Here is a 12,240-nt window from a genome sequence, read left to right on the forward strand (position 1 = left end):
TTGCAGCCTTAGCGGTGGATGGTAACTGGATTTACTGTGATTTTGCAGTGTGTATAAATATCAAGTCTGAATATAATATTACATGTAAATTATGACTCAATAAAAAAGATGAATAAACTTGGGAAATTTGATACAAAACATCACTTTTTAATTTTTATTTAAAGCCAAGCAGTACCATGAAAAATATGCAGTTTTTCATAGAAATGTACTTCAGCAAATGAAAAAGAATTTAACTCATTTATTATAGTAAACACATAGGAATTGGATTATAAAAACTATACATAAAGGCAGTATTAAGGGTTCCCACCAGTGCATCCTGACGTCCAAGTGGTGAGTAGTTGCCACAGGAGACCCAGGAATAACTGTTACCAATGACATTTCAGCATTTTGGTGCATTTGGCTTAAAACAACATGGGTAAGTGTTTAATAAAAGTTTTTGCCCAACTGTAGGAGAGATATCCTAATCCCAATGGTTTATTCTTTTTAAATTGCTTTGTAAAACTATCCGTGATGGTACAATTTAAGCAATATACCAGAAAACTATTAAAAGCAAATACTCTGAAATCCCAAGTGTAGTTAAATATTGGTGAATGTCTGCTTTTTCAGCATCTGAAAAATGTAGGTGTGTATATGGATATGTATAGTTTTACACAACTAGTACCTCATTGTACAATATGGTATCACTTTTCCCACTCAGCATCAAGTCATGAACATCTTTTCATGTAAACAGATACTAGCACTTTTTTTTTTTTTAATTTTTTTTTTCAACGTTTATTTATTTTTGGGACAGAGAGAGACAGAGCATGAAAGGGGGAGGGGCAGAGAGAGAGGGAGACACAGAATCGGAAACAGGCTCCAGGCTCTGAGCCATCAGCCCAGAGCCCGACGTGGGGCTCGAGCTCACGGACCGCGAGACTGTGACCTGGCTGAAGTCGGACGCTCAACCGACTGTGCCACCCAGGCGCCCCGGGATACTAGCACTTTTAATGGCTGCGTAATGTCTCAGACTACTCTTGTAATTTACCAGCTAGTCCCCAGTTGAGAACCGTGATATTTCGACTGGCTGATAGAAACTCTGTAGACAGACTGGTGTAAATGTTTGAGTTTGGGGAGACAGAATTTTGGTTGGGTAATTATTGTAAAACTGTTTACTTGCTAGGTGGGTCTTCAAACAGCTCTATGATAAGGGCCTTGTGTACAGAGGTGTGAAAGTCATGCCCTTCTCCACCGCATGCAACACTCCACTCTCCAACTTCGAGTCTCACCAGAACTACAAGGTGAGTGTGATGTCATTGGGCATTAACTTATGCACACAGAGGTTAACCATTGTGATCACGGTAACCAGTCCCCACATGGAATGTTAGCGTGGGGAGTCCATCAGTTTGACCTTTTCTTACTGAGTGCTGGGAATGTTCCCAGTTGCTAAACTGAGGCTCTATTAAGATTAAAAATGAGGCATTTTCCCCCATGAGATTTGTGAATTGTGTGTCTTCATGTGATAGCTTCTTGTTTTGACCATATTTTTGGGCCTCTTGGGTTAACCAGTGCACCTCTCCCTCTTTCCCTTCAGTCACTGATGTTGGAAGAGTTATTGGTTGGCATGATGATGCCTCGTCTGGGACCTGGTAGCATTTGTTCATTTGTTAAAAGTATTTGGAACCAAATCTGATTTGTGATTGGTTGACAGTATTATGACTTTATTTCTGATGAACAGAATAACAGCTGTCACTGCTGCGAAGGGAGAGTTTAGATGAGTATAATGTCACCAGAGCACACTCCGTGCTTTACCTTGTCTAGATAGACCGTAAAGGCAGGCAGTCTTCTGAAACGTGAAGTATCAGTTCTCATGTGTGTATTCAAGAGATGTTTCCTTTTCTGAGGCTTTAACCCTCTTTGCTTTTAAAGGACATAAATTTGTTTGAAAATTATGTCATTAAAGCTTTATTTCAAAGGCACTTTTTATCTTACAGAATGCTTTCACACATCTCATTTGATCTTTGCAAATCCTTGTGAGGTGGCCACGATGAGTCCTGTCATCTCCTAAAGACCCTATGATAGTGCTCACGTTGTGTCATATTTTTTAGATGAAATATTTTAAGCACATAAAAATGTAGAGAATAATACACTAAGCACTTGGGTATCAAAGGCATAACTTTGTCAAACCTTAACATATTGCTGTGTTTGCTTACTTTTGAAAGATAATTTAGCTTGGAGAATTTCCAGCACACACAAAAGTAGACAAAATAATGAAATTAACTCCCATGTGCCTGTCACACATCCCCAGTACCTGTTAGCTGTGGCCAGTCCTGCCCCAGCAGCACACACTCCACTCACTTCTCCCAGGCCCTATTTCAAAGCAGATCTCAGACACATCATTTTACCAATAAACAATCCATTATGTATCTTTAAGACATAAGAAATGGTTATTATTTTAACATTACCATAATAACATTATCACACTTTCAAAAGTAATCAGTCATCCTGAATATGAAATACCCTAACGATCTAATACCTGGATATCATCAGTGTTTATATTTCTGTTTGTCTCTCAAATACCATGTCTTTTTTTTTCTCTGTTCCTTTTTGTTTTGTCTTGAATCAGGACCTAAGGAAGGTTTGTACGTGGTGGTAGTTGTGTTCTAGATCTGCTTTCATCTGCAGCTCTTCGTTCCGCTTTTCTTTTCCCTTTTTCCCCCCCTTGCAAATTATTGTTTAGGAAATAGGTTTTATCTTGCAGAGTTTCATACAATGAGTTTTGCTGATTATGTCTCCATGGTCTAATTTAGACCACATCCTCTGTATTTTGTAGAAATTGGTACTTCATCTTGTGTTTATGTCCTTCAGCATGTATGTCATTGAGAGGTCACTGGTTTTTTTTATGATGGTATTCATTTGTATCTGGTTTTTCTCACTCAGTATTGTGTTTATAACAGTCCTTCATGTTTGGAGTTGTGGATCTTTTGTTGTAGTTTCTGTGCAAATAAATGGTCCACAATTTATGTATTTACATCACCTTTCTCTTTTCCATTTCCTTCTTACAACCTGATAGGTAACCACTGTGCTGAATTCGATGTTTCTTTCCATACATATTTTAATACTTTTGCTATCTCCCTAAATATTCGTAAACAGTATATAGTATTCTTATGCTTACCTTTTTTCTTTTTCAGATTTTTAAGTTTATTTATTTATTGAGACAGAATGCAAGCAGAGTAGAAAGAGAGAGGGAGAGAGAAAGAATCCTAAGCAGGCTCCACACTCTTAGTGCAGAGCCCAATGCGGGGCTCGAACCCACAAAGTGCGAGATCATGACCTGAGCTGAGACCAAGAGTCTGTCACCTAACCGACTGAGCCACCCAGGCAATCCTTATGCTTATCTCTAATCTCATACACTGTACTTACCCTGCACCTTGACTTTCTTTGGAAACATTAAGTTTTAAAGATTCATCTTGATACATGTAGCTTTAAGTTAATTTGTAACTGCTGTATAGTGTTTCATATAACAAATAGATTGCAAGATATTAATCCTTTTGATAGACATCTGAGTTGTTTTGAAGGGTATAGCCCTTTTTCTTTAATGTTTATTTATTTTGAGATACAGCGAGTGTGAGTGGGGGAGGGGCAGAGAGAGAGAGAGAGAGAGAGAGAGAGAGAGAGAGAGAATCCCAAGTAGGTTCCTCACTGTCAGCACAGAGCCTGATGTGGGGGTTGATCCCACGAACTGTGAGATCATAACCTGAGCCAAGATCAAGAGTGAGACGTTCAACTGACTGAGCCACCCAAGCTCCCCAGCCCTTTTTTTTTTAATGGCAGCAAACAATGTTGCTAAGAACATTTTCTAATATAAATCCTTGTGTACTTACGCTGGAGTTTTCTTTGGCTTCTAGATTTCTACATATTAGGTCCCCATAATAGCTTGTGAGCTCCTAGAACTTTTAGAGGGTGTATTCTTCTGTAAGTAAACAAGTACATTCTCTTGGGATGAGCAGATTGTGCTGAAGCAAGCTGAATTACAGGAGAGTGTACTTCTGCCTGTTCCAAAAGGTAAACCGTTGTGGTGTAGAAAAATATTTGTTTTTTTATCTTTAAAGTTTTAGACACTGTACTATATATGAATGAATTGTGCACTACAATCTCTTTGTGTCTGGCCTCTCTTGTTCAAGATTATGTTTGTGAAAAGACATCTATGTTGTGTGTAGTAGATCATTATTTAATTTACCCATTGTACCACTGGTGAGCATTTAGGTAATGTCCAGTTTGGGGCTGTTACAGTAGTGCTACTGTGAACATTCTGGAGGTTGTCTTTGGGGAGCATATATACACACATCTCTTCTGTTGATTACATACCCAGGAGTGGAATTGCTGAATCGTAGGCTGTACCTACTATATTCAGCTCTCGTATGGGGGTTGGCAAACTGTGAGGTGCCAGATAGTATTCTAGGCCTTGTGGGCTGGATGGCCTCTCACCACAAGTATTCAGCTCTGTCAAAACCATTCCTAGCCCTTGGGTTGTAAGAGGTGACAGGCAGACTTGGCCTGTGCCTTGTGGTTTGCCGCCTCCTACTCTAAGAGGTACCAGCGACTCCTCCAGCGTGTACTACAGCATTCTTGCCAGCACTTAGCATGTCCTGTCTTTTGTCTTGGCCATTCTATGGTCTATTTTTGTTTTTAACGTTTGACATAATTTTTGGACTTACTGGAAAGGTTACAAGAGTTCTCATTTCTCTTTCAGTGGTGGTCACCCTGTCACCATGTTTACATCATCTTTCTCTTCCTAGGGTGAGGGGTAAGACAGGGACCCTCTGAGAGTAGGTGGCAGGCATGATGTCCCTTTTCCTCTAAAAACTTCAGTACATATTTCTGAAAATCCATACTCTTCTCTTAGGTAATTGAAATTAGGGAATTGATCTTGATAAAATACCATCTAATCTGTTGGTTGATTGTGTTAATGCTTCCCTTAATGTCCTTTTCAGCAAAAGAGAATCATAGGTTATGTGTTTTGTTCGGTCGCTGTGCCTCCAGCCTTCCTGGAACAGTTGTTCCTTGGTCTCTTTTTGATGACACTGACATTTCGGGAGTTCGGGCTGGTACTTTTTTCAGGTTTGTCTAGTGGTTAGTATGTGAATAAGGTGAAATTTGTAGAGCTCCTTTTTCTCAGGGCACTTTATTTAGAATGCAGTTGGTTTGGGTCAGGAAATGAGCTTTTCTGCTTTGTGGCTGTTTATTAATTTTTTTTCTTTTATTGAGTGCGTGCGCAGGTAGGGGAGGGGCAGAGAAAGCAGGAAAGAGAGAGAATGCCAAGCAGGCTCCACACTGTCCACGAAGAGCCTGATGCGAGACTCAAACTCACAAACTGTAACCCTCCCCGACATGTGTGCATGCTCGCTCTCCCTCTCTCTCTCTCTCTCAAAATAAATGTTTTTAAAAATCACATTCATGTCTTTAAAAAATGATTCATTTTTGTATTTTGGAATAAAGGATAACTTTTTTTTTTTTAAGTTATTTTGTTGACCTAACTTTTTATAGATTTGTTATACAATAGGTCATTATAATAGTGAAATCTCTATTATATATTCCTGTTTATGTACTTAAAATGTTGTTTTTGTGACTAGTAAAGTAACTGTTAAAACACTTTTGAAGAATATAAAAAATGTATTTGGAATTGTTTGCTTTATATTTTCTTTTTATAAATATGGCGACGGGTTTTTATTCTGGAAGTCTATTCTTTAGAATCAATTCCCTTTTCTTCTGTGTTATTATTACAAATTTTGTAAAAGGGTACTTTATCTCATTTTATCTCAGGATGTACAAGACCCTTCAGTGTTTGTAACTTTCCCTTTGGAGGAAGATGAAAATGTGTCTTTGGTGGCTTGGACAACCACTCCCTGGACTCTCCCAAGTAACCTTGCCCTGTGTGTTAATCCAGATATGCAGTACGTGAAGATTAAAGGTAAGCGTGGGCCGGGTTACTTACGACTGATATGGAAAAAGATCGATTTAACTTATTTTGGGAAAGAATGAAAACTTACATTTCTTTTTGGAGTAAAAATAGAAGTTTTTGAAAAAGTGTTAGAACTTGAATGTCAAAATAACCTCTAAAAGTTTTTTTTTTTTCATTTTTGGTTGAAAAAGTAAATGCACATAAAAATTAAAATAGAGAGGGGCGCCTGGGTGGCGCAGTCGGTTAAGCGTCCGACTTCAGCCAGGTCACGATCTCGCGGTCTGTGAGTTCGAGCCCCGCGTCAGGCTCTGGGCTGATGGCTCGGAGCCTGGAGCCTGTTTCCGATTCTGTGTCTCCCTTTCTCTCTGCCCCTCCCCCATTCATGCTCTGTCTCTCTCTGTCCCAAAAATAAATAAAAACGTTGAAAAAAAAATTAAAGAAAAAATTAAAATAGAGATATAAAAAAATAGTCCTTACAGTTTTCAGATTGTAATACCCTTTTACACATCGTCCCCACGTTACAGATGAGGAAGGAGCTGGAGATTCAGAGAGGTGGTATCTCATCGTTACTAGGAACGTGATGTGTGTTTTCAACACCACCAAGCAGTTAACCTAATTTAGACACTAGCTACCTGGAGACAGCGTCAGGCGTCAGATCCCACAGGTTAAGGGCTCAGTCCTACAGAACCACCTGTACCACCACACCCTCAACTGCAGATGTCATTTTCAAGTCCTGTGCTTCCGACAGACCGTGACCCCTCTCCTTAGGTTGGATTAATGTGCTAGAGCAGCCCACAACTCAATGGTTTGTCGTGAAAGGATATTATAAAGGATGCACATAAACAATCAGATGAAGTACATAGCGGGAGGTGTGGAAGGGTCCTGAGCCCAGGAGCTTCTGTCTCCTACCTAACTGGGATGAGTTGCCCTCACAGCATGTAGATACTCTCACTAACCTGGACATACTCCACACCCCATCCTGTTGAGGTTTTATGGAGGCTTTGTGGCTATTGGTGTTTGAACTCAATCTCAGGCCCCTCTCCCCATCCCTAGGTGGGTGTTGGTGGGGGGGGGTGGTGGTGAAAGTTCCAATCCTAAAGTGACTTGGGGGCTTTCCTAACATCTGTTCATTAACATAACAAAAGACACCTTTATGACTCTTAGCACTTAGGACTTTGCAAGGGTTTTAGGAGCTCTGCCAGGAATGGGGACTAAGACTGAAATATGTGTTTCTCAGAATTGATACCAGAACTTGAGAACTTTGTGCCTTTCAGATATTCCCTTGTAGAGAGCCAAAATCTTGATGAAGCCCTTTCCATGGAGACTTCTTTGAAAAAATAAGATTGTTCCTTTAGGTTTGGGTAGTTTATGGAGGGAGGGGGAAGCCATGGAAAGGAAACCATAGCCAGAAAAGTAAGCACCTTATAAGACAGGTGACTTGATTCATAGCTGCTTGTGAGGCAGAGGAAAGATTCAAGAAAGGAATGGGAGGTGCGTGGGTCAGAAGACAGGTGTTTTCATTACTGCTTAGCTGGGCCTTGGGAACAGATGGGAGCAGTTCCTCCTGCTGGTGGCTGTGGGTGGAGAGCCTCTCTAGGCAGGACCCAGCCCCTGTGTCTCCCTGGGGACAGTGCTGCTCTCTAGTGAGTCTGACGGCCTCAGGGGCCATTGGGCAGACACTTCAGCCCTGACCTTTGTCTGCCCACATGTGACCCACATACCTGGTGGGCCATGTGTCCTGAGTTTTATCCAGAAAATGTAGACTCCACTGACCATGAAGCTCCAACGCAGCCAGAGCTAGTGGGTGGCAGCGTTCGTTATTTTTAACAGCTTTTCAGCAGTTGCAGAGGTCTTCACAATGATCCATAGATTCTCGTGTTTCTAATGGTGAACTGCATGTATGTCATAGGCTCCAGTAAATCTTCGGATATATCTTACTTTACAAGTGGGAGTTTAAATTAGTCTGTTTTTATAAGGTGATTTGCCATTTGCTGTTAAATTTTTTTTTTAAATTTTTTTTCAACATTTATTTATTTTTGGTACAGAGAGAGACAGAGCATGAATGGGGGAGGGGCAGAGAGAGAGGGAGACACAGAATCGGAAACAGGCTCCAGGCTCCGAGCCATCAGCCCAGAGCCTGACACGGGGCTCGAACTCACGGACCGCGAGATCGTGACCTGGCTGAAGTAGGACGCTTAACCGAATGCGCCACCCAGGTGCCCCTAAATTTTAAGTGTTTGTACATTTATTCTAGCCTTGCTATTCCTAGGAAGGTTTCCTCCAGAAACACTCTAATAATGATACAAAGATACGTGCAAGAGCATTCATTACCCCAGTGTTCCTAGTACTAACAATCTGAAAACAGCTTAAATCCTAGTTTTAGTTGATGGGCTAAAATGACTTGCACTTCCACAGAAAGGAGTACTGGGTAGCTGTTTAGTCGAATAGAAAAGGCAATATATGCTAATATATGGAAAGATGTTCACAATATAATGTGTGAACGCAAACTGAAAACTGTATTGAGTTCTATCCCATAATTAGTAAAAAAAAAAAAAAAGTACGCATTCACATAAGATGTATGTGAGTATACATGTAGAAATAGACACTCAAGAGGCACCTGGGTGGCTCAGTCGGTTTAGCATCCAATTCTTGGTTTTGGCTCAGGTCATGGTCTCAGGGTCCGTGAGATCAAGCCCCATGTCGGGCTCTGTGCTTACAGTGTGGAGCCTGCTTGGGATTCTCTCTCCCTTTTCTTCTGCCCCTCCCCGACTCACACACACTATGCCTCATAAATAAATAAACATTTAAAAAAAAAGAAATAGACACTCAGATGATAGTGTCTTGCATGGGGATATGGTTATGGAGGACTTTTACTCAGTGAGTTTCTTCATTTGTTAATGGGGCTCAAATTCACAAACGAAGATCATGACCTGACCCAAAGTCGGACACCTAACCAACTGAACCCACCCAGGCGCCCCGGTTAATGTTACGATTTTTAATTTTTTTTTTTCAACGTTTGTTTAATCTGGAAAGATAAAGACAGAGAGAGAGTTGGGGGGGACAGAAAGAGAGGGAGACACAGAACCCGAAGCAGGCTCCAGGCTCCAAGCTGTCAGCATAGAGCCCATTGCAGGGTTTGAACCCACAAACCATGAGATTATAACCTGAGTCAAAGTCGGACGCTTAACCGACTGAGCCACTCAGGCGCCCAATGTTAAGATTTTTAAACATTTACGTATATGACTTTTGGTCGGAGAAAATAAAGATTAATATACTTAAAATGAGTAGAAGCTCAGTAAGCACACCTGCTGTTTCCATCATCTTTGGGTCTGGAAAGCAGTGTGTGTTGGTGTCCTTGCCGCATTTCTCTGAGTGCTGAGCACAAGAGGTACAGGTGATACAGGACCCCAGGAGGGAGGAGTGTGCTAGTGTGCTTCTAGACTCCGCTGAAGTCTGAATGTCACTCAAGTCCACTTTTTCCCTTGCTCTCATAGATGTCATCAGAGGAAAATTGCTCATTTTAATGGAAGCCAGATTACCAGCCCTGTATAAACTGGAAACTGACTATGAAGTCCTTGAAAGGTAAGTATGCAAATTACTGATTTGTATGTGTGGATATGTGTATGTCTTTCTTTAACCTTGAGAGGTGAGACACCTAGTGCCCAAAAGGTTTCTTATTCAAGTTCGGTTTTAATATTCCTGCTGTGTATGTTCAGACCACATATTCCAGCATTAATGACTGCGAAACAACTAAACCAGCAGGCAGTGATGACTTGATGTGGCTGCAGTTTTGTTTCTTGGAGGGTTTTAGTCTAATTGTGAGTTTGCCTTTCTCCTTTTTCTAGATTTCCTGGTTCCTGTCTCAAAGGCAAGAAGTACAGGCCCCTGTTTGACTATTTTGTGCAGGTGAGTTCAGGGACCTGCCTGACATGGGTCCTGCATAGCTGGGCACTGGGTCCCTGGAGTGTTATGATGCACCTGCAGTGGGAGTCACTGCGTTGCTGTCCTGTGGGTTGTGTGGGTTTCCCGTGGCTTGTGTAGGTATCTGTCGCCTGTATGGGTGTCCGTGGCTTGTGTGGGTATCCCTTGGCTTGTGTGGATATCCTGTGGCTTGTGTGGGTGTTGGGATCCAAAGTCTCTCTTGGTAGCAATAAGATTAAATTATATGTGTATTGCCTTCTTGTTTTAATAATTAAAATTGTATAGGAATTTTTTTAATACTTAAGTTATGAAAGGAAACACTTAAGTTTGAGAAGATTTATATGTATATATTTTTATTGCTTATAGATTTTATTGCTTATAGATTTTCATCCTGGAAATCTATTGGTTTGGAGGTGTTTTGGTTTTGTTTCACGAATTTAAGATAGTGCTCAGAATAAAACCTTGTGTCTAACGATCAACAGAGGTCATGTCAAGGAAACTGATGAGGTGGGGGTTTTAAATCTAGGCATCAAGGCAAAGTTCATACATTTGGTAACCTAGTTTTCTTAAGAGTCATGAAGCAGTTTTATGTAGTTTTCGTTTTCTGCCAACAGAGAATCCATGGCTATCGTTGCCATGGAAACTCCACCACCACCAATAAAAGAACAGGGTCAGCAGGAAGTTCCTGTTGATCTCTGTCTATATGTGTTGGAGTGAAATAGTGAACAACACCCTCAGACCAGGCTTTATGCCTTACGTGAAAATTATATTCAGCTGTACATAGTATTAGTTGGCAGAACCTTATACCACAGCCCAGGATAAAACATTTGCTTACCTCTGTTCTGGTTCAGGAACAGAGTTTGATTCATGCAGGTGATCTTTGCCATTTGGGCTCTGTCCACAGTGTCGCTCACATCTGTCTTCATTTTTGTGTGTGTTGAGTGTTTTCCCGTGTTTCTCATGTCCCAGTTACATTTGACCCTCGAACAACATGGGGGTCAGTAGCGCCAATCTGGGTGCAGTGACTTTTGACTCCCCCCAAAACGTAGCTGTTAATAGCCTACTGTTGACCAGAAGCCTTACCAATAACACAAATAGTTAACGCGTATTTTGGATTTTATATGTGTTATATACTGTATTCTTAAAGTAAGCAAGAGTAAAGAAAATATTATTAAAATCATAAGGGGACCCCTGAGTGCCTCAGTTGGTTAAGCATCCGGTTTCAACTCAGGTTTGTGAGTTCCACTTGAGTTCTTGCGGTTCGTGAGTTCGAGCCCCATATTGGGCTGTGTGCTAACAGCTCAGAGCCTGGAGCCAGCTTCAGATTCTATGTCTCTCTGTCTCTCTCTCTACCCCTCCTCAGCTCACACACTCTCTCAAAAATCAATAAACATTAAAAAAGAAGAAAATTGTAAAGAAAACATATAGTGGTTTTTCTAGTAGTGTATTCATTGAAAAAATTTTTTGGTGGTTTAAACAATTCTGATACTTTGTTTTCCCAAACATTAAGTATGTATAAAAAGTTTTTCTCCACAAAAAGACACAAAGTACAAAGTCCTAGCACATCTTTTTGAAAAACCATTGCTGCTATTTATACTGTCCTAGAATAGAGAAAGCCAACTTTATTATCAGGTTAGCAGAATCATAATACATAAACCTGACAAAGCATTTGTGGAAAAAATACCAGCTAACTTATAAATACAGATGTGGCGTTTCCAGGAACAATTGCTGAATTGATAATTGCACATACTAGGGCTGCAGCATGACGTGGGCACATACGAATTTTTACAGAATCATACTTGTTCAGTGTCTTACAGGCTAAAGAAGAAAACGGCATCTCAGCTTGTACTGAAAAGCCTGTTTATGAAACTCAGCTTCCCCGTGTTTAATTCTCTTAGAGAATGAGGAATAAAGAAAATGTCTTCACTAAAAAAGAAAAAAATCTAAAATTGACCAGTCACCACAAAGGTGATGTCCTGCATCCTGGTGGCCTTGGCCCCGCAGTTGTAGCAGCAGGACAGCTGCCCCATCACCCTGGAGGTATGCCACTGGTCCGAGGCCATTGCAGCTGTGGCCACACGTGGGCTGAGGTGGCCTTCAGGGAGGAGTCTGCACCCGGCCAAGAAGGGCTCCGGGCTATGGCTGCCCTGGTGCAGCTCCAGAGCCTAGCTCCCGGAGGACTCAGGAAGCAGGGGTGACAGGGACACAGGTCTCCCTGCACGAGGCTGTCCCTGCCCTGTGGGCCTGGCCTGTTCTGCAGCCCAGCCCCCCGCCTGCCAGCCCTCATACTGGACCCCACCACACTGTCGCCATACAGCCTTCAACACTGCCTGTCCCCAGGGCTCCGGAGGCTGCTGACACCCTCAGCAGGCCTCTGGGAA

At 41.5% G+C, this 12,240-nt stretch overlaps 1 protein-coding gene across 3 annotated transcripts in view; it reads left to right on the top strand.

The window, feature by feature from the left end:
- IARS1 (isoleucyl-tRNA synthetase 1) overlaps positions 1–12,240 on the top strand; it is a 69,305-nt gene that overhangs the window by 13,348 nt on the left and 43,717 nt on the right. For all 3 annotated transcript variants that reach the window (XM_040449599.1, XM_040449600.1, XM_040449601.1), the window contains 4 exons: positions 1,160–1,277; positions 5,800–5,947; positions 9,433–9,520; positions 9,784–9,844. In XM_040449599.1, the coding sequence (XP_040305533.1) occupies positions 1,160–1,277; positions 5,800–5,947; positions 9,433–9,520; positions 9,784–9,844 (415 nt within the window). The remainder of the gene's footprint in view (positions 1–1,159; positions 1,278–5,799; positions 5,948–9,432; positions 9,521–9,783; positions 9,845–12,240) is intronic.

The sequence above is a fragment of the Herpailurus yagouaroundi genome, unplaced genomic scaffold (assembly GCF_014898765.1).
Source record: "Herpailurus yagouaroundi ecotype Mexico unplaced genomic scaffold, PumYag 199, whole genome shotgun sequence".
Classification (NCBI taxonomy): Eukaryota; Metazoa; Chordata; class Mammalia; order Carnivora; family Felidae; genus Herpailurus; species Herpailurus yagouaroundi.